Genomic DNA, 25,712 nt, shown 5'->3' with positions numbered 1-25,712 from the left:
TAGTAAAAAACATATTTAACCAGTTTTCCCAATTTTCTTTTTTATTTCTCCCTCTTCTCTGCAGTTTCGTGCCTTAGCGCCAATGTACTATCGCGGCTCGGCTGCAGCTATAATTGTTTATGATATCACAAAAGAAGTAAGGCTTACATACCGTTTTCTTTAGACTATTTTGAAAACTCTGTTTTGGTTGCTTATATCTCCAGTTGCTTTCCTCCTCTGTGTTACAGGAGACATTTTCAACATTAAAGAATTGGGTAAAAGAGCTTCGACAGCACGGCCCACCCAATATTGTAGTTGCCATTGCAGGAAATAAGTGTGATCTTATCGACGTAAGGTAAGTTATTAGAACAGGAGATTACAGTGCTGATTATGTGTTCCTTTTCTTACAGAGCAATAGCCAATGTAAGAATCTTGCTTTTATTTTATCTCTGACATTGAAAAATTCCTTTTTGTTGTTTGGTTGGAGTCCTGAAGTTTCAAACTAAAATTTAAGAGTTCAGACATTTGGAGCTAATTAGAGTATATATCAAGACAGGTGTGTAATATATTTAAACGTCATTTGCATCATACTTGACATTATCTGGGATTAGTGTAGCCCTCAGTTCTCATAACATAGGATACCTGAATGGGGAAGGATATTTTAAGGAAAGCACGTTTATTGGAAATTTCTCTGGACCACTTCCACGATTCCCCAAGCAAGGGCTCTACTTTGAGGGGAAAAGAAACCCCGGTGATTCTCTGGCCATTCCATTGGATGCATTGCTAGTAGTCCCGAGTTCTATTCTGTTCTGTTCTGTTTTCTTTAACCGTAGAAGTGGTGTAATTGGGAGGACCACGGTGCCAGGGCTCATTCACCAGCCATTCCTGACATCCTCTATCATCATAAATCTGGTTAATTACTGGGTAGGTGGGGATCACATTAAGCTCTTGATGGGCAGAATTTCTGATTTGCAATTCGTTGCCTTCCAGAGAGGTCATGGAGAGAGATGCTAAGGACTACGCCGACTCCATCCATGCAATTTTTGTAGAGACCAGCGCAAAAAACGCGATAAACATAAACGAACTCTTTATAGAAATTAGTGAGTATCTCTGTGCCTTATGGGTTTCCTCTGTGCAGAGCAACTTACAACAGAATTATCTTGCCGAGTAGAATTTTCTCCTTACGTAGAGTGGTGTAGTCTCTGATACTGTTCTCAGTGGAATGAGATTTGAGAATTTAAGAGTGACGGTGGGTTTTCATATCATGCTGTAAGTGCTGGAGAGCTGCTGCCTGATGACTGTAGCCCTTCTAGAAAGAATGTTGCTACTGAATAAAGAATGTGCAGGGCCTAGAGGTCCTAGAAGCTGTCATCTCTCCCTCTTTCTCTCTTTAAATGTGTTTCAGTTAGTTGTCCAGAGTCATTGAAAATGAACAAAATAAATAAAGGGAAATGAAATGCGTGTGTAATTCCACTATAAGAAAGCCCTCAAAAATTAATACTAGGTACTCGCTAGTGAAACGTAAGACCACTTTTTCCCACCCCTCCTCTTTCCCTTTCCAGTAGTGTTAATAGGATGACACTAGATAGGAGAGAGGCTGCTGCGTACCTTTGGGATCCTCTACAGATTGTATCTGTTTATTCATTTCATTCAAATTCATCAGTATATTCATTGAGAACTGTTCCAGGCTCGGGGGAGGCAGCAGCGAACAAGATGGGGTCTGCTGTCCTGGGGTGCACGTTCCACTGTGGGAGAGACAGTGAACACACAAATAAGTGAGGTCCTTTCAGATGATGAGCAGTGATAGGAAGAAAATAACATAGGATGAAGTGAAAGAGTTTTCTGCAAGTGGTCGGGGAAGGCTTCTCTGAGGAGGTGATACTGAAGCTGAGACCTGACAGAGCAGGTGTGCAGAGCCCTGGGGTTCATGTTAACTGAACAGGTCAGACTTCCCTTTGGAGGACAGGAGAAAGCCAGCAAAGCACAGTGAACTTATTCATTAAGATCCATCCTTTGGGGGAGGTCTGAGAGAAGTGGAAGGGCCCTTGGCCAACATGTAGAGAAGGAGCCACCGGGGCCAGGCAGGGACGGCCCAACAGAGGAGCAGGCTGAGACCTGGGGGGCTGCAGAAAGCCCTGGTGACCCTGACAGCTTGCAAGGGCAGGCCCAGCTCCAGCAGGTGAACCGCACTGGGATTTAGGCCCTTGGCTGCTCAATTGTTGGGGTTATTTTCGGTGTTATTATTTTTTGATGTTTTTAGTTTGTTCCGAGAACCAGAGATCTGAATTTTATGTAACATGTCACACTCTTTAAATCTGGCCACTTATTCAAATATTTTCAGAACCCTGTGCAGGCCTGCCAGGCCCATCTGCTCCCTGGGGCGGCTGGTAGAGGCTGGTGTGCAAGCTCTAGTCCAGCCCTTTCCTTCCAGCGTTGAAGAGTCACGATAGTTATCGTTTTCCTAGATTGTAAACAGCAGTTACCCAGATGCATTCTTGAAAGGCAGCGTGAAGCCAGGCGGGAATTTTTCACAGTTCAAGCTGAAATATCTAAGTGTGTGGTGTCATGAGTGCTAAAATTATCACTATTTCTTTATAAAGTGTTCTTTACTCCAGCAGTATTAAAAAACAGGAAGGTGGTCAACTATACCAATAATGAAAATTCCTGTATAAAAACTAGCCTGTACATACTCATTTTAACTGTGAAAAATAAAAAATACATGTTCAAAAAGATTAGAAAAATTTAAGGAGATGTAAATTGAGTTTATTATTTACTGGGCTGTTGTAAAATTGCATTAGCACAGTGCTAGCTTTTTATTAAAGCTAGCTTTTTATTAAAGTTTGCTAGCTTTTTATTAAAGTCTAATATGCTGAGAAGTGCTCATATCAGAAGTATAAAGCTCCAGGCATGTTCACGGACTGTGTAGACTCTTGTAATCGGCACTCACTCCAAGACCCAGCAGCGTCCCAGCAGCCTTCCTCCCCCACTCCCCACCCAGGGAGGCACCATCCTGACCACTAACTCTTCTTGTTTTGCCTGTTTTTATATTTTATGCTTTTTAAAACATGCTGGGTTTACTCTCTTGTGTCTGGCGTCTTTAGCTCTACGTCACATTTGGTAGATTCGTGCGCGATTCATCCTCATCGACATGGAGTGTGTGTGCTAGGGTGGGCGCGGCGAGGAATACCCACAGTGTGGATAGGCGTTTGGGTAGTTATGTCCAGTTTCGAGCTTTGACAAGTAGAACCTCTGTGAACATTCTGCTTCATGTCCAACATGTACACGACAGGTACACATTTTTCTTGGGTCTGTTTATACCCAGGAGAAGGATGGCTGAGTCTTCAGGTATGCATGCGTTGAGCACAAGTTTACTGTCAAACAGTCTTCAGGGTGGTTATATTGGCACGGACACCAGTGGGGTCTGCGAACCCCAGTCACTCCGACGCGGAGGGGCAGGGTAGTGACCTGCACCAATGGCAGTGAATGAAGTCGAGCACCTTTCCGATGTCTGTTCACATTTTTATGATATCTAGATATCCTCTTTTGTGTAGTTTTGCCTATTTTCCTGTTGGGTTTATCTGCCTTTATCTTAGTGTTTATAGTTTATTTTGACTATGAGTCCGTTGTTGATTATGTCTATTAGAGAGATGCACTGTGTGCCTTGGCTTTCATTTTTTTTAATTAATTAATTAATTTGTTTGTTTATTTATTCATTTATTTATGGCTGTGTTGGGTCTTTATTGCTGTGCACAGGCTTTCTCTAGTTGCAGCGAACGGGGGCTACTATTCGTTGCGGTGTGCGGGCTTCTCATTGCAGTGGCTTCTCTTGTTGCGGAGCACGGGCTCTAGGCACGCGGGCTCAGTAGTTGTGGCTCATGGGCTCTAGAGCGCAGACTTAGTAGTTGTGGCACATGGGCTTTGTTGCTCCGCGGCATGTGGGATCTTCCCAGACCAGGGCTCGAACCTGTGTCCCCTGCATTGGTAGGCAGATTCTTAACCACTGCGCCACCAGGAAAGTCCATTGACTTTCATTTTTGAATCAACTCCTTTTGTAAATTGGAGCTTTTAATCTTAATGTCATCCAATTTATCCTTATTTTCCCTTATGGTTAGCATTTTGGGGCTCCTGTTTAAGAAATCCTTGCCTATTCTCAGGTCACGAAGGTGTTCTCTGCATTCTTCTAAAAATATTTCAGAGATGGCTCTGTAATACCAGCTGTGTTTTCAGTATCCATTTATTGAGAAATAAGGAATGACAAGAAGAGTCAGTGAAGCTTTTAAATAAATTTGCATTGTATTCACAGCAGTGCATATAGGCGTTTGAAAGTGCTTGTAGGACATACTGGAGGATGCTTCCTAGCCATGCGGGCACCATGCTGTGTTCTGCCCTCTCCCTCCCCAACCCCTGATTTGCAGGCTGCTGGATGTGCCAGAGGCTTCAGGTTGGGCACCCGAGGACCTGAGAGTCGGCAGATTCCCGCTCAGCCTCATTAATGCCAAAGATGCAGGTGTCAGTTCGTTCCATGTTTTCAAAATACCTCAGTGCCAGGTGCTATGCTAAATAGATACTGGAAACATAAAGCTGGAGATCTCTTCCCTTGAAGAGCTTTGGGCCTCCTTAGAGGGAGATAATGGAGATGGTTGCGTAAACAAATGTGTAGTAACGTGCTTCTGGCTCCTGACGATTTTAGCATCTGAGATGTTGGACAGAGTTAGGAAGTGGGAGGGTTTCAGGAAAGCCTTTGTACAGGAAGCAGCCCTTGAGTTGTCAGTGAGGCAGGTGGATGGGTGATTTAAGGCTTCTCTCGAAATTGACGTTATGATCACAGAGCAGTAAGGTGAAAGCTGTTCATTCTCATGCATTGCTGGCAGGAGGATACAGTGGCGCAGCCTCTTCAGAGCAATTTGGCAGCATCTGTCAGAGTTGAAATTGCACGTCCTTCTTGCATTTGTGCTAGACAGCCACTGCAGATACAGTGTCGGTGTCAGATGAATACCCGGGGGCAGAATCGCGCGACCCGGCTCCCCCACGCCTGCACTCATGGGTTTACAAACACAGTCTTTGCATTGTTTTTAAAAACATCAAAATATTGGAAAGAGACTTAAAGATCTATCAGTAGGGGATAAAGAACAGTACATCCATACAATGCGGTATCACAGAGCTATTTAAAAGAACGCTCTGGTGGAGCAATCCCCAGGTTATATTACGTGAAACAGTATTTGCTCCTGCCCTGGTTTTAAGAGCGTGTGTGTACTGTGCATGTCTGCACACACCTGTCTCTGGAAGGTGGCCTCTGCCACGAGACAGAGGGACAGGCACATTCTGATGCAATTTTTTTAACATGTAATATTTTAGTTTAAAAAAATTTGTACTAAATGCCATTGTGATACGCTTCTTTGGACCCTGGAACAGAAACAGGACATTAGTGGGAAAACTGATGGCATCTGACAAAAGTCTGGGGTTGCGATGTTCCAGTGTCGGGTTCTTCATTTTGCCAGATCCCATGGTAATACTATAAGATACCAAAATCAGGGGAAACGGGGTGAGGGGGACACAGCAGTGCTCTGTGTTATCTTTGCAGCTTTTCTGTAAATCTAAAAGTCTTCCAAACTTAGAAGTTTTTTCAACTTTTTAAATTTTAATGAAACCTGTCAAATTGCATCTGCAAAATGGTTGTGTCTGAGAATGAACAGGTTGAGAATGTGAAAGCTCATTCCCTTCCCTCCTGTCCTCTTGGTTCAGGTCGAAGAATTCCATCCACTGACTCCAACCCGCCTTCCGGTGGAAAGGGCTTCAAACTCCGAAGACAGCCTTCGGAGCCGAAACGGAGCTGCTGCTGACTGAGCCTCGGCCTCCAGGCTCAACGGTGAAGTAGGTGGTCCTGAAAGTTAGCGGGAGGGCTGGAGCCCTGTCGCCAGGGGTCGCCTCGCCGGTCTTGTATCTTCTTCGGGCAACAAGGATTCACAGGAATTGACCGGTTCTGTTTCCTCTTCGGAGACTGCAGCAATAATATTTCAGTCTGTGGACTTCTCTTCTGTAAAGAATCTCTGGTGTACAAAGGGACTACATCATAGGCTTTTGACCTTGCTGAGAAGGAGTGTATAATTGTATAGATGGTAGGATTAAATTGTTGAGTAGTTTTGTAGTCAAGAGTTTATGTAACATTTGTAAAGGGAAAATTAGCACTTTTGTGGTTCTTAAGGGAAGAAAAAGACCTTGTGGAGATGATCATTTCCTTGGTTTCCCATTGGTACCCATGATACCATTTCCTTGGTGGCATTTAGAACGTGGTCGGTTGTCATGAATAGAGGGATGGCAGTTCTTATTATTTGAAGCTAAAATGGGTTATTTATAAGGGCTGACAGAGGTGGTTTCACCCCTGCCATCTCTAAAGCACTTTGCATTGGGTACATCAGCCCAGGACATGCACAGTAAACTCACAGCAGCAGGTGCATGCCTTACCCTGGGTTTGCATGTGTCACCAGGCACATTATTGGCACCTTTGTAAGGAAGCTGTCGCGATCAAGGTGGTGGTGGTAGAGAAGCTGCCTGGAATAAATTGAATTGCAGATGATTAAACTGACTAGCAGTGGTTTACAAAGAGAAGAAGAGAGAAAGTAAAGAAAGTGGTGTAAATGCTGTCAATTTTTTATTTAACCGAGATATTTTGGTGGGGGAGACAATGATCTGTTGCTTAGCATATGTAAAGTTGTAGTCTATATTTACGAGACCATTGCTTACAGATTATAAATTATGTAAATACATTAACAAATTCTGTGTTTCATTCAACACTCCATTTACTCTCGCACTGTGCCCGCCCATTTCGCAGCCTGTGCACAGGAGGCTCCTTGAAGCACGTTGACATGGTGCAAAAGCTTAGAGCGCGTGGCTTGTGATCGGTCAGGGTTTCTCTGCCTTCCCTCCCGCCGCCCCCGCCCCTCCAGTCCCATCTGGAAATCATTGTGAAGAGGTATGCCACTTTGACAAGCCTGACTAGCCCTTCCTAGCTTCGGGGCAAAAGGTTAAGGTCCCGAGCTCTCCACATTTACCTACCTGGTCTTGGGGGTACGTTTCTTTCAGCTTTTACAGCGACCTCAGGCCAGCTGTTTTGAGAGAGCTTTCCTTGTTAACAATTTAGCCTGTCTTTCCGTTTCCCTTGTTTTCCCCTGCCTCTGTTAGTGGTTAAAGCTCTTTTCCCTCAGGGAGCCTACTGAGGTTTTTAATGTAATCTAAAAATAAAGCACTAAAGTGAAGTTGGTGAAAATTTGTTCCTGGTCTAATTTGGCACCCTTCCAACCTGAGTATTGTAAGGGAAGGAAATGTACAAGATTAAATAGGAAATGAAACAGTTTGAATTTCAAACTAAATTGTGCTTTCAGTGCTATCCTTAAACTGAACAGTTGAAACTTTTAAAACTAATGGTTATTTCTTTGTGCCCCCCACTTGATACGGTTAGATTGTAATGGGAAAATTATAACTCAGATTAAGTAAAAAACGATTCCCTTTCCCCTGGTGTATGTCTTAAGCATTTGGAATTGCTTATTCTCTTATCAAAATCATATAGAAGGAACGTTGGTAGTGAAAATTCTAATGTTTTGTTTAAAATATGTGTGGACTCTGTGCCCCTGCAGCATCTAGCTTCCTTCCCAGCGTGAAATTAGCAAGCTTTCAGAGAGAATGCCTGGTTCCAAAGGCTGGGCTCTTCACACCTGAAGGTGGTTTGGCTTTGTTTCATATACTTCGAAATGGATCCGGCCATCAGGCCACTGCCCTGGTTTGTCCCTAACATTCCCACTGCTGGGCCTCTATCTCCATGACAACAACATAAAACAAAGGTTGCTGGATTCACGGAGAGGCGACGCGTGTGTGGCCCTTTCCCTCTTTTTTCACCAAAAGATCACACAAATCTGTGACCTTCACATGTTTTCAACCAAAGCTGTCAGTCAGCATGGATGATTTCATGATGTCTGGGTGCACAGGGAAAGGCAAAGTGCCTCGGTGCCTCTCTTATTGGTAAGGCCTCCGAATGCCTCTCATCCTATTGTGACATTTACTGCACGGAGCCCAGAACGGGTCCCTCCTTCAGCCCTCCGCAGCCGCCTTCTCATCCTGATTTCTCGTTCTCCTTCCCATGTGTTCCTCATGCGTTTAGGGCCTCTCTTGCTCTCATTTTCCTCAGTCTGTCTCAGAAATTGCCATGGCTGTTTCTCATGTGGTGTCTTTTTAATGCTTAACAATAACAACTACACATTGCTTTCTCAGAATTCATAATTCATACTCGATGAGAACAGGGGAAAAATGTTTTCAGTTATCTTGTTTGCTTCTCAAATGCAAAGATGAATATTAAAGTCAGAAACAGTGTTTTATTTTGAGCCCACTTTGGATTATTCACCTAAAGAGTGATCTAGTACACGTTTTATATATTCTTTATTCTTATTTCTTATTATGAGAAAATTCTAGATTGTATAAGAATTGAGACATAGCCCATCTATAAAACTCTTCTTTTGGTTCTCTTATGACGCAGGGCCATCTTTAAAAACTTTGGGGACTGAAAAGAGAAAAAGCATTAATTAGCTGCAAGTGTATATTGATTCTTCTCAGAGAAATGGAAATCAGCTCTTTGCAGGTGTCCAATCTTAGTAACCATTGGTCTTAAGAACTCTCCTTTCACACAAGTGTTTTTCTGATTCTGTGATAACTCATTAACTGTCATTTGGTGATTAAAAGAACATAAAGTATGGGTATGATTAAGTGTCCTTCATTCTAAACTCTCTTTAAGAAGTGATTAGGGAGAAGTGCCTATCACAGGCCCTTCTGGTTCCAAATGAAACCTCCATCACCTGCTTTTCAACCACAGGCCACGTTCTACACATAGCAAAGGAAAGGTTTGATTCCTTTAGAATAACACACTTCCTGGTCGCCTGTGTGTGATTTTGTTTGAGGTGCCTGCCTCCCGTTGTACACAGGCTTCCTGGATTCCTCCCCACGTCTGAAAGGATTGACCCTCCTCTGTTGGAGGCCCGACCTCCTCTAAGTGGGCTGGTGTCCTTCTTGAGGTTGTCGGGTTTTATTATTTCTAAATATATAAAAAGGGAAAGAAAACCACATTTAATTTCAGAACTTCCCTTTACGTTTTGTGTTTATTTCTTTTCTGTTCTCAAGAAGGAAAATAGGTCTAGGAGACCTTCTAAATTAAACTCTGGGAGATAGAATAATGAAAATATCTTCAGATGACTATTCCATGGCTTTCCTGGAGACGTCAAACCAGCGTATCTGTACTGTTATGGCGTTGTGTTAAAATGGGCAGATTTAATTCAATCTACACTGCGCTAATTGGCATGTCAGCCTCAGAGCTTGAAAAGGCATTTGTTCACTGTTACATGCATCTTTTTACAGGCTGAGAGTAAGTTGCAAAAGAGGTTGTATAAATTCTTACAAGCATTTTTTCACTTGTTTTTTTCAGAACACGCTGAGAAAGTGATTCATGGCCCCTTAGTGTATAAGAAAATACACGCACAGTGTGTTATGTATATGACAGACGAGCCCCCTACACATTCGGATGTCTTTGCAAGAACCTGTATAAGTAATGAGAAAATCCTTTCCTTCTGGGGAAAAGTTATTAGAATCCCCTTAACTCTGATCTGTACTAGGTACCTGCTGTAGAACATCTGGGGGAGAAATGACAGCCCACAGACTCAGGCTGGCTCTTCTCTCCCAACTCATTAGGCTGCAAGTGTTCCTCCTGTCTCTGTAATGAAAGTTAAACAACAGTGATAAGCTAGAGAGTGGAAACCTGTAAAAATTCTTCATTATTTAAATTTGTTTTAAAGGGACTATAGCAGCATGACTTGTTTGACTACAAGAGATCGTCTACCTCTTAACAGTTAATATTTTTTAAAAGAAGAAGCTAAATGTACCTTCAAGGGTCAGGCTGTGACTATATATATACCTGCCCTCAGTTAGCTTAGTCCATCAAAAATTTTTAAATGATTCAAGGTAATGTTTAGGAGATGTGTTTTAACACCTGTGGTACTATGATTCAAACAAACAAACAAACAAAAAAACAGTCCAAGCAACAAATTTATCCAGGAGATAAACGTGATACCGTATAGTCTTAGCAAAGGGAGGCGGAGGTGGAATTCAGCCTTGGACTGAAAGAAGTGACCTCTGCCCATTTCTCTTGCTTGTCTTGACTTCCAGTAATAGAAATCCAGGCAATGTGGTTATCCGGTTTTCATGAAATATTAATGGAATTCTGGGGCATTTGTCCTGTTTTATGTGCAAATGAAAGTCTAAAAAAAAATTAGGAGGGTATTACATTTTTCAGGAGCCCCCACTTTTTCAGTCTAAGAGAATGATAAGTGAGCAACCTGTTACTGATGAAGTTTCATTAGGCATAATGAAGAAAGAGAATAAATAGAACCGAGAATCTCCATCTTTCTCAGTGTGTCCTTCAGGATTCTCCTAGCATGTAAGGAAAATGATTTACTTCCCAAATCGAGAAGGACTTCCAGGGGCATAGATCAACTTTGATTTTTGGTCTGTACCATCAGAAATAACTAATATCTGTGTTCTTTCCTCTTAGAGTATAATCAGTTCCAGATAGGCTAGAACTGTTCGTAGCTTTCAAACAAAAGATTCAGAAGTTTAATAAAAAGAAAAATCTGAAATCTTCCATCTTTTCCTTTCATTATCTTGAACATTTTAGATAGATAGTAAGATTAGGATGTGTCATCAGTAGATACTAGAATTAAAACCATGGAGTCTTAAAAAATTCAACAGAAATTTTAAAAAACTCATGGCCAGTTCATTTTCAGATCGGTGTGCATGGTCCTGGCGTCCGGTGCCTCATCAAAATGCTTCATAATTGAAACAAACTTCTGGGTAGCTTTCCACGAACAGGAATTCAAGTGCCAGGAATTCAGCCAGTTAATGGGAAATCCCCAGATAGGAATGATTTTTTGGAAGAGCCTTCTCTAATTGGCAGTTTTAAACTGTAGACCTTAATCATCCCCTTTGCAATCCTGCAAAAGGAACAGAATGCTCCGGTTTCGATGCACCTTCTCGATTCAGGAACTTTTTCGTGTTTCCAGAAGCAAATTGTTTAAAGCGGTGCTTCAGAGGAAATCATCTTTAAAACAGCATTTCACACACAGGGCTGACAATCTTTACTCAGAATTGCACTTATCCAAGAAACTCCCCGTCTTATGTCACGGAGAAAAGCCGAGCACCCCTTCTTCGCCTGGGCAAGCCCAGCACCTAGTGAGCACCAGCTAGAGTGGGACAGGCCCGGGGGCGAGGTGGAGCACGCCCCCTCCCACTTCAGGAATCATCAGCACCCAGCAGCGTGTGACATCAATTGGAGCTTAACCCTTAATTCATCGTTATTAATTTTTTCATGAAATTTATACTTGAATCATCAGTTTCACCCACTGGAAAATGTTGAAAGTGGGGCTTGAACTTGTGTACCTCCGCTGACTCTGCCTCTGCGGTTATTACCTAGTTTAGGAAACTTTCTTAATGGGGGTCATGCACGTGCTGTCCAAGCGACTGGTCGATTCAGCGTGGGGACAATTAGCAGCAGCTGGCTAGTCAGAGCGACTGACGGGTGGCTGTTCTTCAAACCATTTGTTGTACTGTGTAGACGGAGCTTTATTGCCCTGGAAAAGTTTTTTTTTTTTTTTTTTTTTTTACTCTCATCCAGCCTCTCAGTCTTTCCATCATCTCCCTTTATGAGTCACTCACATGATTGTCGATCATGCCTCTGACCGTCTTAAGAACGGACGTCTTGCCTTCTCTGCGATCGAAGCCGACTTCTTGGCCTTATTTCTCTTCTTCTCATTTTGCTGCGGGCTCTCCCTTAAAGACGCAGGGCGCCAGCCGCCTCCTCAGCGCGTGTGACATGCCTTCCCATGCCGCCTTACCTGGTCGCAGCGGTAAAGTTTGCCCACCACATCCAACAGGGGAAGCAGTAGGCAACCTGTACTGTCAGATCACACAAAGGCTAATTTTAGGGGAAGAAGTCCAATATTTCCAGCGAGGAAAAGGGCAGTACTAGCTTACAGTGGCAACATGGCTGCGGAACAAAATGTTTCTTACCGCGGGCGATGAGGCAGTTTAAGTGTCAGCACCTCGCTTAGTTTGTAATAGAACATTTGTTAAAGTATGTAAAACCCCAAGTCTAAAGTCTTGGAGAGAAACGGCTGTGGAGATGAGCCTAGACATTTAAAAAAAAAAAGCTAAGCCGTTGTACCAGCAATTCTTATTTCTCCTAAGAATGTCATGCCTTTTCAAGACCTGATGCAAGGAGTAAGATATTTGTGCCTTTCTATAATAGCGTCTATTATGAAAAAAATCAAGTTGCTTACAGTTTAGGCCGCCTTGTTGCACTACAAACAGCCCAAATTTGTAGCCGTGGCTTCTCTGCATGACGCATCGCTTGATTACCTGTGATGAAATATTGTAATGATGGTTTGCCAAGCTTATATGGATGTTTGAAGACTTTATTTTTGCAGTCTTAACCTTGGGCTGGACCTAAGTCTATATATAAACTGTATGATGTCTGTACTGTTTGTAGATGCTGACGAAAGAAAACTTGATCTTTTGATTTTTGTTGTAAGATTTTTCTTTTTACATTTAGGCTGGTAGTAGATAGTTGCAGTGGTGGTTGATTTGGCATACTTTTAAACTATATTGTTTTAGCTTGAATATTCTATACTAAACTTTTATAGAGTATAACATGCTAAGTCACTACAAAATTTGTTGTATTGTAAGGAGAGTGTAAACATTTTGTTAATAAAAATGCTATGTTTCCAGATATACGTATTTGCCTTTCAAGTGGTTTTTCTTTGTGATAATCTTTTTTTTTTTTTTTTGCGGTACGCGGGCCTCTCACTGTTGTGGCCTCTCCCCTTGCGGAGCACAGGCTCCGGACGCGCGGGCTCAGCGGCCATGGCTCACGGGCCCAGCCGCTCTGCGGCATGTGGGATTTTCCCGGACCGGGGCACGAACCCGTGTCCCCTGCATCGGCAGGTGGACTCTCAACCACTGCGCCACCAGGGAAGCCCTGTGATAGTCTTCATCACACGTTTGTCTTAACCAAATCTCCCGGAGTCATTTTAAAATGATTTTTGAAAACTGGAATGCCAGAACTTTGATAGCTGTAGTGTATGGTGAGCAGCGCGGTATTTGTATCCATCAGTCCAGCTCCCAGCATCTCTCTCTTAGACAGCTCCTTCCTGTCCGTGTCCTTGCAGAGCTCAGATGGGGAACGATGATGGGGGCAGGCCTGCAAAGCCTCCAGCGAGCGTTTGGAGGGAATGCTGCTTCCCAACCTCGCGAGCAAAAAGTTTCACACCATCTTCTGTTATCTGCTGGATTTCGTCGGCGACGCCAGCATTTCCGTTGAGTGTGGACTTCAGCCCTGGACACCCTCAGTCCGTGCATTGCCCACAGAAGCACAGCTTCACACACTCGTTTTCTCTTTGATATCCCTCTGCGAGAGAAGCACAGTTGTCTATATGCCATGGTTGTGTTGACAGGACAGATGTGTTCTAACGAGGGAACCAGAGAGAGCAGCAAAGCCAGGAGATGGACAGACTTGGGTTTGAGCTTCAGCTTAGCCCCTTTCTAGGCCGGGTGGCCTTAGACAGAGTTGTTAACCTCTCTGAGTTTCAGGGCCTTCATCTGTAAAATGGGAAGATAATAGAGCACCAACCACATGCGGCTGTTCAGGGGAGATACCTACATACCTGGCATTCAGCACAACATTGACAAAGAGTAAGTGCTCGCATATAATTTATTTTTAAAGCATCTCCCTGATAATCTTTATCTGTTTCAGTTAAAATAACTATTTGTCATTAGTTTGGTTTTTTGTTTGTTGCCATTTTTTTTTTTGAAACGTAACATACAGGAAGTTCCATAAATCTTGTATACACCTCAATACATTTTCACAAAGGAGACATACCCACGTAACTACCCCTCAGCTCAAACAGCAGGACATCATCGCCTCCCGGAAGCTCCACCTTGTGCCTCTCTGGAGGAGATTAATTTTGAACTTTACCATACATACCGTTTGGAACCGTAGTGTATGTACTCCTGGGTTTGGCTTCTTTCATTCAACATGGGCTGTAGTATTCACATTCATTCTCACTGCTCTATCGTATTCGACTGTGTGAATAAACTACTGTTTATCCATTCTGCATTGATAAGCGTTGGGTTGTCTCCAGATTTTTGCCATTACGAATGTACCACAACAAACATTCTTTCACGTGTCTTTGGTGCCCGTATACAGATTTCTGCTGGACATATACCAGGGAGTGGAGTTACTGAGTCATGGAAGAGAGCTATATTTGTAGATTGGTTTATTCATTTTTGCTTCAGTAGATGCAGTTTTCCTAACGTGGCATATCACTAGAACTCCCACCCACAGCGTATAAGAATTGCAGTTGCACAGCATCCTTGCCAGCACGTGATATGTTCTTCTCCATTTTAGCTGTTCTTGCAGGGTGTAGTGGTATCATACGGTGGAATTTGCATTTTCCTATTCAATGTGTTTTTTAGTCCATATCCCCCAGTGTTACAGTACATACACCCACAGCTAGAGCTGCGTGTGTGGGGAGATGAAGGAGGATGATGTGAGGTATGGCGGGGACCCCCAAACCCAGCATCAACTCCCAGGTCCTTTATCTGGCTACTGGAGAAGATAGACCAGAAAAGGCCATAGATGAAGTTGAAAGGTGAACCAAAACGTTTGGGGGGGGGCGGGGGGGGGGAATGTTTGCCGCATATATGATGGAATGGATTACTATCTAAGTCTGCTAAGAGTGTCCAGAAAACAGAAAGAACCACCCTCAAAAAAGGAAATAAAAGAACCCATTACATGAAAAGACAACTCACAAGAAAGAAAATACACATAGCAAATTAACAGGTTAAAGAGGATAAACTCGCTAATGCACATCCAAACCAGTGAACTACTCTTTGGCCTGTTGGTGAGAGGGAAGCACACCAAGCCCTCTGTGGGGGGGACCCCTCCCTTGGTCCCCATCTAAAGGCATCACAGCCTGAAGATACTGTAGAAGGATTCACACAAAGAATAGTCTTTGCAGCCTTGCTTATAACTTCTGGAAAAGGAGCATAAAGGAAACAAAACTGTCACATACAAATTAACATGGAAAGGTGTGCCTGATATATTGTTGAGTGAAAAAGAAGATCAGGGTGTGTGTAGAGTATGAGTCTATTTGTATAAAACAAATTATGCACGTACACACATTTATATGTGTGCATGCTTGCAAAATCTCCTCCCTGAGGAGAGAGGCTTGGTTACAGAGCTGTTAACTTTTTTTCACTTTCTGCTTTATCTGTACTTCTATAGTTTTAAAACTTTTTTTTACTGCGTGTTAGGTGTGGATTTTTTCTTATTAAAAAAAAAATCATGGGGACTTCCCTGGTGGTGCAGTGGTGAAGATTCCATGCTCCCAATGCAGGGGGCCAAGGTTCGATCCCTGGTCCAGGAGCTAGATCCCACATGCATGCCACAACTAAGAGTTCGCATGCCACAACTAAGGAGCCCGCCTGCCACAACTAAGACCCGACACAACCAAATAAATAAATAAATAAATATTCTTTTTGAAAAGTCATGAACTCCTGCACCCTAATTCACTCTTCAGATTCTTCATGAAAACTGGCTCAATACATACACTGAAGTTGCATTGGTCTTATTTTTCCTTTTTAAAACACACACACAGGGACTTACCTGATGGCGCAGTGGTTAAGAATCTGCCTGCCAATGCAGGGGACACGGGTTCGAGCCCTGGTCCGGGAAGATCCCACATGCCGTGAAGCTACTAAGCCCGTGTGCCACAACTACTGAGCCTGCGCTCTAGAGTCTGCGAGCCACAACTACGGAGCCCATGTGACGCAACTACTGAAGCCCGTGCGGCTGGAGACCGTGCTCCACAACAAGAGAAGCCACGGCAATGAGAAGCCCGCGCACCGCAACGAGGAGTAGCCCCCACTCGCTGCAACTAGAGAAAGCCCGTGTGCAGCAACGAAGACCCAGTGCAGTCAAAAATAAATAAATTAAATAAATAAAAATAAATTGTAAAAAAATAAAATAAAACACACACACACACTCCTTCAATTTGGTTAGTAAAAAGCTTAGAGCCGGATTGGGGCAAGTGTTTAGAAGTTTACAGTCCACAATTATTCTGATATCTTTTCAAGCTGCCCTAAATCCACCTAGAAGAAAGGGTGGTGGGGAGGGTATAAATAAATATGTTAAGAAAAAGAATATTAGACTGACTGTCACCTGTCAGAATAGTAGCATTGCAGAAGCCAGTCTCATTTATAGATGCCAAGAAAAAGAGAAGACTGTCAAAAGGGAAGAAACAAATCAGCACACACCCGAAACAAACAGGGATGTTTTAAATGCAGACACAAAACAACTGGGCTTTATTTTTCCACAAGCAACTGGCTGTTGCCTTACAGCGTATAAGAACTAAATCACGGACCCAGGTTTCTAAGCAACCTTAATGTTTATTGCAGATTTTTTTTCCCCTTTAGAACTTAAGAACAAGATTTCCATTAAGATGGCATATTATAAAAATAAAATGCAAAGCCTTTAAAATTTTCCAGTTGTTTGGCTTATAATAACACTAGCCAAAAACATGATTCTCCCCTGAAAATGTCAGTGTTGGTTGGGAAGTCAAGCATCGTCAGCCTCCTAGGATTTACCAAGAGTATTAAATTATCAGTTCTCTTTATACCCTTTCTGAGAGACTGCTGGAGATTGTAAGGGAGAAGAAAGGAAGAAAAGACTTCACAGCTAACACCTTGTCAAAATGAATCACTGTGTTAGTAATGATTTTAATCAGACCTCTGGTCACTTAGATTTTTTTTTTTCAGCGTAACCTTTCAGCATCTTGCAGGAAACAATGTAAGAACGCAGAGATCACCTTTTAAGATGTGTTCATAAAGCTGATTTATATAGCCACAGGTATCACTGTTAAAGGGGTGGGAAACAGGACAAGAGGGTCAGAATTCCCTTTATTAATACACAGTGTAGAATATTATCACCTTCAGGCCTCTGTTAAATAAAATATATGGAAAACATAATGGGAAAGCTACCAAGGCTCCACTCCATTAGAGAAAGGTCACTTTTAAGAAGAAAACAGTAGGCTTGTGAATGTAAGTGTGAGGTTAATGTACAGTATTAGGGCACAGAGTCATACCCAGGGTATACTATCATCAACATTAGAATTTCAATCAGCTGCCCCAGCGATGGGGTCAGGTCACATCTTCTTTGCATATAAATGGAACACATCATAGTTTTTGAAAAAAGTGAAAAAAAAAAACAAGGAAAAAAACAGATGCTACAGCAATGACATAGGAAATCTTTACCACCAGGGTGATAGGAGGTCTGAATCACCGGTTATGAATACACGGGGCCATCCAATCGTAAAAGATCCCGCTGAGAATGTTTTAAATTTTATCTTTATGCTTTTTATGTCCAATGTGATAACCTCACGTTAGAGAAGTAGGATCTCCGTGGGTTTTCTTTCCCTGGTTTTAAGTTACTTCTCCCCACACGCATCTCCTTCTGAATGTAATAGGAGATGGGAACATGGGTAGATAAGCGGCAGATTTTATAAATGGGCCGTTAGCAACCTCGCAGTGCCGAAAGGACAGCCTCTTACGGTACAAATATGGAGATGATTATTGTGTGAAACAAATCACCACCACCACCACCCCAAAAAAAAAAAACCTCAGCCACCTTGAGTGGAAGACCAGCCTGGAAAGGCTCCTTGGCATGAGCTGGATTAAAATGATGTACAGGCTTAAGGGATCCAGTAATCTTGAAGAGATGTGGTACAATTACATTTACTTGGGCTCTTCTCTAAGCTGAATGACTCCAGGCTCATTTTTCGAAGGGGGCTCTGAGGCCAACCAGAAGACATTTAGTATTTTGCTGACTCAGTGACTGCCTGAACTTTGGCTACCTCCTCTGCAAGTCAACGTGTGATTTTATTTGCTAAATGATAATGATGCCGACTTCATGGGGCTACTGTGAATAGCTAATGATGGCAAGCCGTCAAGCTCTATAAATCAATATTATTAATCGCACCAATAATAAACATACAAGTTCCATTATTAGCCCTAGCATCCGACAGCCTGTTACAAAACCACACACATTGAGTACCTGCTTTTCTTCACCAGGGTTCCTTTGGGGACTTCTTTCTTGTTTCTATATTACAGGCTAAAAAATATAAGAGTTTGTCTGTGTTTTTCATAATGCTGTAGTTTAAATAAAAATACACCCACACATGCCTGTGAGTACACACACAAACACAAAACGAAGCAAAGGCAGTGACTTAAATTGCAAAGTACCATGAGAAAAAGACAAAAGATGTCTTGCAGCCGCAGCAGCAGAATAGCACGGGATGAGAAGGGTTTGCACCAGAGAACTCTGAGGCTTGGGGTGGGGCGGTAGGGGATGGACAAGAACAGCTGAAGGGGCAGAGTGCCTGTGCCCATGGGCACTGCTGCCTACAGCCGTGGCGAGACAAATGCCACCCCTTCCCCTCCCAGGTACCAGCTTTCAGAGGCTGATCCATCATCATTTATCACTTGTATCGTCAAATGTTAAAACACTCCTGCCACCGCAAAGACCTACGTCTCAGACACGGAGAAATAAATAGATGAAAGATCACGACGGGGTTTTATGACCCCTGTCACACACCATGCGTTATCACAACACAAATACGTTAGGACCTCACGAGGGAATTAATCTTCTGAGAGATAAAGCTGGTTCTTTGTGATACCTTTCCCATGGGAGAAAATAACTGCGGGTATCTACTACATGCCCCTTTTTCTAATCGCTACGAATGAAGAATCGCTTGCTTTTATTGAACAAAAGATGGGGGGATGGGGGATGCCTTCACCAAGTTACAAACTGATGATGAAGGGCCAGTTTTTAATGTCCTGTTTCCTGGGTGTGCCGTATTTGGGGTGAGAGGGATTTACCTATGCGATGAACTCATTTCCTTCACAATGTACCAAAAAAACTCTCCCTGCAATAAGTAAAATCTCTAGGAACAGAACAGCTCCCAAGCCCACACAGCATACAAGCCTCCCAGACGCAACACAAGAGACCGGGAGAGCTGTCTGCAATGCCACCCTCGTGGTCATAGCTAATATTTTATTGAGGAATTACTATGTGCCAGGCACAGGGCACTAAGAGCTTCACTTGCATTCATTCAATGCATCCTCCCCAAACCTTAGAGAGGGAAACTTTGATTATTCTCCACGTTACAGATGAGGCATGGGCAGGGAAGGAAAAGCAGCTCCTGGCAGCCGGGAGCTGGCCTGGCACTCACAGCTGGTCCTGATGTCCTCTCTCCTGTTGAACGGAATTCCACAGGGCACCAGCATCCCACAGGGCCACTCCGTGACCAGGGTGGGTCGAGACAATAACAAGACCCCTCTGTCATCCTTCTGAGCCCAGACAAAACAAGGACGTTGTCCAAACCCCCCAAACTGACCTCTCCCAGCTAATCTGAGTGATGGGTAGGCTACTGCGTTGCCAGTTGGTTACAGCTGTAAGCTGCCTCTGGTCTGCCCTCCCTTGCATCTAACCCAGAGTGAAACCCTCCCTCATCTCGCTCCCTTCGGGTGTTCTGAGCTACCTCCTCTGCACTGCAGTGAGCAATGACGCCCCTTCAGTCCGCTGCAGCTGTGTCCCGGGGCATTGGCTGGAGGGCATTGCCCACAGCTTAGGAACCTGCCGGGTTGGGGGGGGGGGGAGGTCACACACCTAGTACATCTCAGAGCTGCTAAACTGGTCTGTGGCCCAGGCAGCAGCCTCCACCACCCAGATAGGGTCAGCAAGGCCTTTCCCAGCGTGAGATGATGGGGTCTGCTGCAGCTGTTTGGATTTCCTGAGAACACTGCATTTGCTTTCTGTAGTGTGATCACTAGTTTTTGTTTCCCCGCGCCCAGACAGAAATGCAAAGTCCTGACAGTCACTTGAAAATCTGTGGCCCTAAGCATTCCTGGGAGCAGGACACAGGAACATGGAAGTGGAGAAAACAAATCTTAAAACACCTCCGCTGCAACACCTGTCCCTGCCTCCCTCTCACCAGCGCTCTCTCCTGCCAACCCCTCCTGCCCTCCAACCCTGGGCCCTCCCGGGCCCTGCTGGGCGGGCTCTGCCACTGAGTTCTGGGGGGTCGTGTCGCAGGGGACTCCTCTTCTTCTGAGCCTGGTGTCTGGGACTGCAGCAAGGTGTCTATTCTCACAGGGCCCTGGGGGTGGCCAGTGGGTCAGAAAGACAGCAGACGTGGGGGGACTCGAAGCTGCATTCTCAGAGCAAGCAGAGTTTTTAATCAGATCAGTAAAAACTGCCGTTTTCTATTGACGGCTTCCTTCACTGGTGGCTTTTTTTTCTTTTTTTTAATGTACTAATGTCATCTATTTGGGGTGGCTTGGGAAAGAGGCCCATAGAGATGACCTGGAGGGTCCAACACCTCCAGCCCCTGCCACCCCGTGGCAGGGCCACTGGAGGCTCTGTCTTGCTTGGCTTTGTCTCCGGCTGGGCCTGGACGAGGGGTCTGCGTGTCTTTTGTCCCTCGGTCCCCACGCTCGGGTGGTGTGCCCCCTCCGTGAGGGAAGGCCACTCACACGGTGGAAAATCACTCGGGCTTGGGGAAAAGCGAGGTTTGCAAATTACACACACACACACACACACACACACACAAACTTGCAAACGCACAAATGGAGGTGTCCCCTGTCCCCTGAACACCCCCCGACAAACTGGAAATGATCTATGGGGCCGCTATCAGCTCTCCCCACAAGGAGAGCAGGCTTACCCCATCTCATCAAACACGCATCACGTAGCGCCTCTCCTCACACCGCCGGGGTGGAGGGGGGGAAACAGGGAGGTAAATATGCCTTCCTAACCCCTAAGGAGCTTGGAATCTAATTATCTTCTAGAGATCCTTTTGGGGATCTGCTTAATAAATCAATACCAATGATTTGTAATTAGAATATCAATTATTTGTATGCAAATGTGGCCTTCTGGGTGCTTGGGGACGAGGCCTAAGGATGGAAAAGACTCTCCCCACCCCACCTTCAAATTCTTAATTACATTATTTCGTTCATGCATCAGACATGTATTGAGCGCAGAGATGGGGACCACAAATCCATCCCCCCGCAGGTCGCTCCCAGTCAGGAATGACGAACCAAGGGAGCTCAGGGCAGCAGGGAGAGCTTGCTCCTGGGCGGGGAAGGGAGAAAGCATCCGTCTCCTTCCCCTGAGCAGGGAGCCCTTCCCGAGCCCTCCTGCCTGAGCCTGGAGGGCCCCCCTCTTTGGACAAGGGTTAGGCCACCTCGGGCCACACGAGTGCACCCCTGTTTGCAAAGAAGTGGGGTGGTTCTGAGTCCATGACCCTCCACCTCCATCTGGGCCGGTTTGGAGCTGCTGGGTCCATGTGGGTTTTAACACAGCGTATGTGTGAGCTGGTCCTGAAATTTCAATACCTGGTGACCGTGGATCCTCTTCCCTCCCTCCTCTACTGATTGCTGTGCTTGGAGGCTTCGCTAGGAGCTCACATCCAGCGGGATCCTTATGAAGCTTGTGTCCTAGTGGGGAGAGGGGCCGCATATAAATAGATCAGTAATTCCACGTTGACAAGCGCTGGGAAGGAACAGCCTGGCTTAGAAGCTGGTGTCAGGGAAGCCTCACAGAGCGGGCTTCTCAGGCGGGTGTCCCGTCCAGCTCACACCCACCCGCCTTTGGACCTCCAGCGCCCACCACTCCCCTCCCGAGGTTCGTTTTCGCCTGTGCGCACGTGTCTCCACATGTGACCGGGACCTAGCCTGGTGCTCCGTGTGCAGCAGGCGGTCAGGAAGTGGTCGAATGACGGTGACAGTGTCAGGTGGCCCTGGGAAGGCCCCCGCAGGAGAGGGAACAGCCAGTGGGAAGGGCCTCGGGCAGGGCCACGGGATTCTGTGGTCGTCCCCCAGTCCCTCACTGTGGCCTCCACTTCTGAGAAACGCACCCCACCCTCACCCCTGTGGTCCCTTTCATCCACGTCCGTGTCCTCCAGCTCCAGTTTCTCACTCCTCTTGGGAGAGTGTTTAAACCTCCCTGTGCCTTGGTTCCCTCAGCTTCAAACTGGAGAAAGTGATGTTATCACTCATCGTTTTGAGAATGTAGGAGAAACCCGTGCCTGTGCCTCTCAGGATGGTCATGTGGCACTTGGTCCTCGGAGGCTACAGTTGATGGTGACATCACTCCAACCCCCAGTCAGCTTCCAGAGCATCTCTGTGAAAAATAAACTGGCTAAATGCAGTGTGGTATCCTGGACTGGATCCGGTAAAAGGACATTTGTGGAAACACTGGTGACGTCCAAAAGCAGTCTGGAGTTTACAATGATAAATGTTCCAATGTTGTGTAACGTTCCACAGTTGTGTAAAATGATGTAAAATGATAACATTGGGAAACATTGGGAAAACTGGGTAAGGAGTAGACAAATCTCTTTGTACCACTTTTTGCAACTTCTCAGTAAGTCTAAAATTGTTGCAAAATTAAAAGTGTACTTAAAAACAATACATTTTACTTTTTGTTTTTGCTTTGAGCATTTTCTTTATTTTTAAGGCTTTCTAACTATTGGAATGGTTTTATTTATGTATTTATTTTATTAAAGTATAGTTGTGCTATACAGTAGGTCCTTGTTGTTTATCTATTTTAGGTATAGTAATGTGTATATGTTAATCCCAAACTCCTAAGTTATCCCTCCCCCTCTTCTCCTTTGGTAACCATAAGTATGTTTTCTATGTCTGTGGGTCTCTTTCTGAAAAACAATGCATTTTATATGTATAACTGAATCACTTTGCTGTACACCTGAAACACTGTAAATCAACTATATTTCAATTAAAAATAAATAAGTAAAACAATACATTTAAAAAACAAAAATGAAAAAAAATTTAACAAAATGAAACAAACCAACAAAACAAAGAACCAATGCATTTGGTCATGTTACTCATCTGGATAGGACATCCTCTAGGATAGCCAAGGGTGACACCTAGACTCTATAGCACAACGGAAGGCCCATCACCCTGGCCCTTGCTGGTACGCTTCTCAGTGCTTTGGTCTCCTCGTCTGTAAAGTGGGGCTAGATCACCCTCCTGACATGGTGATGATTAAACAAGTTAATATAAACAAAGCACTTGGGGCAGTATCTGGCCCACACATACACACTCAATACAAGGGAAGTAGAGGTCCATGGGAGATGAAGGTCGAAGATGCTATGTTGCTGGCTTTGAAGATGGAGGAAGGGGCAAGAAGCCAAGGTCTGTGGCCAACCTCCAGGAGCTGGAAAAGGCAAGGAGCCTGCAGATGGAGCGCAGATGGATTTTAGCCTCGTAAGACCCATTTCAAACTGCTGACCTCCAGAACTGTAAGATAATAAATGTGTGCTTTTTAAAAAATTATTATTTTTTTTTATCTATCATCTATCTATCTATCTATCTATCTATTTTGGCTGCGCCAGGTCTTCGCTGTAGCATGTTTAGTTGCGGCATGTGGGATCTTTAGTTGTGGCATGCAGACTTCTTAGTTGCGGCAGGCAGACTCTTAGTTGCGGCATGCATGTGGGATCTAGTTCCCCAACCAGGGATCGAACCCAGGTCCCCTTCATTGGAAGCGCAGAGTCTTACCCACTGGACAAGCAGGGAAGTCCCGGGTGCTGTTTTAAGCCACACTTTTGTGGTCATTTGTTACAGCACTATAGGAAACAAATACGTATGCTAACCTACTGCCTGACACAGAGCAGGAGCTAAATAAATTTGAGAAAGTTTTATTACTCCTTGCCTTTCCCCAGAGAGGCCCTGGCAGGCCGTGTACCCCAGGGCCTTTGCATTTGCTATTCCTCTACTTGGAGAACTCTTCCTTCTCTTTTCTGTCTGGCAAGATCTTTCCTACTGTTTTCCCAAGATTATTCTCTAATACCCTATGAGCTTTTAAGTTTTCTCCCAGTCCCCAGAGTAAAGTTCATTGTCTCTTGGTCTCTTTCTTCTTGACTCCCCTCACTAGACAGTAAGGTCCTTTGTAGCCAAGGTTAAATCTATCCACTGCAGGATGCTGATGCAGTGGATCCTGGGAAATGCTGCTTGGATGAGTGAATGAATGAAAGAGAGAACGAGTGAGTGACTGACTGAGGCCAGGAAGGATGGGTGGGATTTGGACAGCCATGGGTGGCGGCATTTCCGAAGCAGGAAAGGGGGTGAGACACCAGTTCAACAAAGCCACCCATTTCTTCAATGTGCTTCAACCTTATGCATTCTGGTTATCAAAGAATTTGAGGGTCAGAGAGCAACAGTAACTGATTGCACTATAGAGAATGCCAATTTAGGTATTTGAAAATCCAATAATAATATTTTAAATAAACTTTTAAATTTAGAATAGATTTGGAGTTACAAAAAATTTGCAAAGCCCGGGGGGAGGGATAAAATAGGGATTTGGGATTAACATATACACACTTCTGTATATAAAATAGATAAACAACAAGGACCTGCTGTAGAGCACAGGGAACTATACTCAATATCTTAAAATAACCTATAAGGGAAAAGAATCTAAAAAAGAATATGTATATGTATAACTGAATCACTTTGCCATATACCTGAAACTAACACAACATTGTAAATCAACTATATTTCAATAAAAATTCTTTTAAAAAGAAAAGTTGCAAGGATAGTAAAGAAAGTGTCTATGTGCCCAGCACCCAGTCTCCTCTATCTCTAACGTCTTCCATGTGATACGGTTTGTCACAACTAATGAACCACTATTCATGTGATGACCATGTTACTGTTAACTGAAGTCCATATTTTATACAGATTTCCTTGGCTTTCCCTGATGCCCCTTTTCTGTTCCAAGACCCCACCTAAGACACCACGTGACATTTAATCATCACATCTCCTGAGGCTTCTCTGGGCTGTGACAGTTTCTAAGACTTTCCTTGTTTTTGATGACCTTGACAGTTTCAGGAGTGCTGCTCAGGTATTTTGTAGGACGTCCCTCAGTTTGGGTTTTTCCAATGTTTTCCTTGTGATTAGACTGGAACTGTGGGCTTCTGCGGGGGGGGGGGGAATACCACAGAGGTGAATTGCCCTTCTCATCACATCGTATCAAGGGTCCATGCTCCCACCATGACTCATCATTGATCACCTGGCTGGGGTACCATTCGCCAGGTCTCTCTTCATAGAGTTACTATTTCCCTACTTTCCATCTTGTACTCTTTGGAAAGAAGTCACTAAACATAGCCGTCACTCAGGGGGTGGGGGGTTATTTCCCACCTCTTTGAGGGAGGAATAGCTAACATAAATTATTTGGAATTCTTCTGTCTTTTCTACTCTATTTACTCAATAAATGATTCACATCAGTATGGACTCATGGATATTTATTTTACTCTTCAGGTTATAATCCAATACTATGCTATTGATCGCTGTTGCTTAAACTGTTCCATTGGGAACTCTTTCACTGGCTCCTGTGTCCCTTTGACATACCACCTAGTTTTGTCTTTTGAGCACTTCCTTATTTCCAGGCACTCTAAGATGCTCCAGGTCCATTTCATATGTTCCATGCTCCCTTCTTAGAATCAGCCATTTTTCTGTGGCATCCTGGTTCCATTTATTGGGAATGATATTAGAAACTGAGATCTGAGAGCTGGGTGCAA

General features: G+C 44.2%; 1 protein-coding gene across 1 annotated transcript in view; it reads left to right on the top strand.

Moving 5' to 3' along the window:
- The window catches only part of RAB22A (RAB22A, member RAS oncogene family), a 53,075-nt gene extending 40,277 nt beyond the window's left edge, over positions 1–12,798 (top strand). Inside the window, exons 4-7 of the mRNA XM_027086901.1 lie at positions 65–136; positions 228–334; positions 970–1,079; positions 5,722–12,798. Of these exons, the coding sequence (XP_026942702.1) occupies positions 65–136; positions 228–334; positions 970–1,079; positions 5,722–5,819 (387 nt within the window). The 3' untranslated portion in view covers positions 5,820–12,798. The remainder of the gene's footprint in view (positions 1–64; positions 137–227; positions 335–969; positions 1,080–5,721) is intronic.
- The last annotated feature ends 12,914 nt before the right edge of the window (positions 12,799–25,712 follow it).

The sequence above is a fragment of the Aethalodelphis obliquidens genome, unplaced genomic scaffold (genome assembly GCF_003676395.1).
Source record: "Aethalodelphis obliquidens isolate GAN/ISIS:26980383/991018 unplaced genomic scaffold, ASM367639v1 scaffold57, whole genome shotgun sequence".
NCBI lineage: Eukaryota > Metazoa > Chordata > Mammalia > Artiodactyla > Delphinidae > Aethalodelphis > Aethalodelphis obliquidens.
The sequence above is the reverse complement of the archived record's forward strand: the minus strand, read 5'-3'. Positions and strand labels throughout refer to the sequence as shown.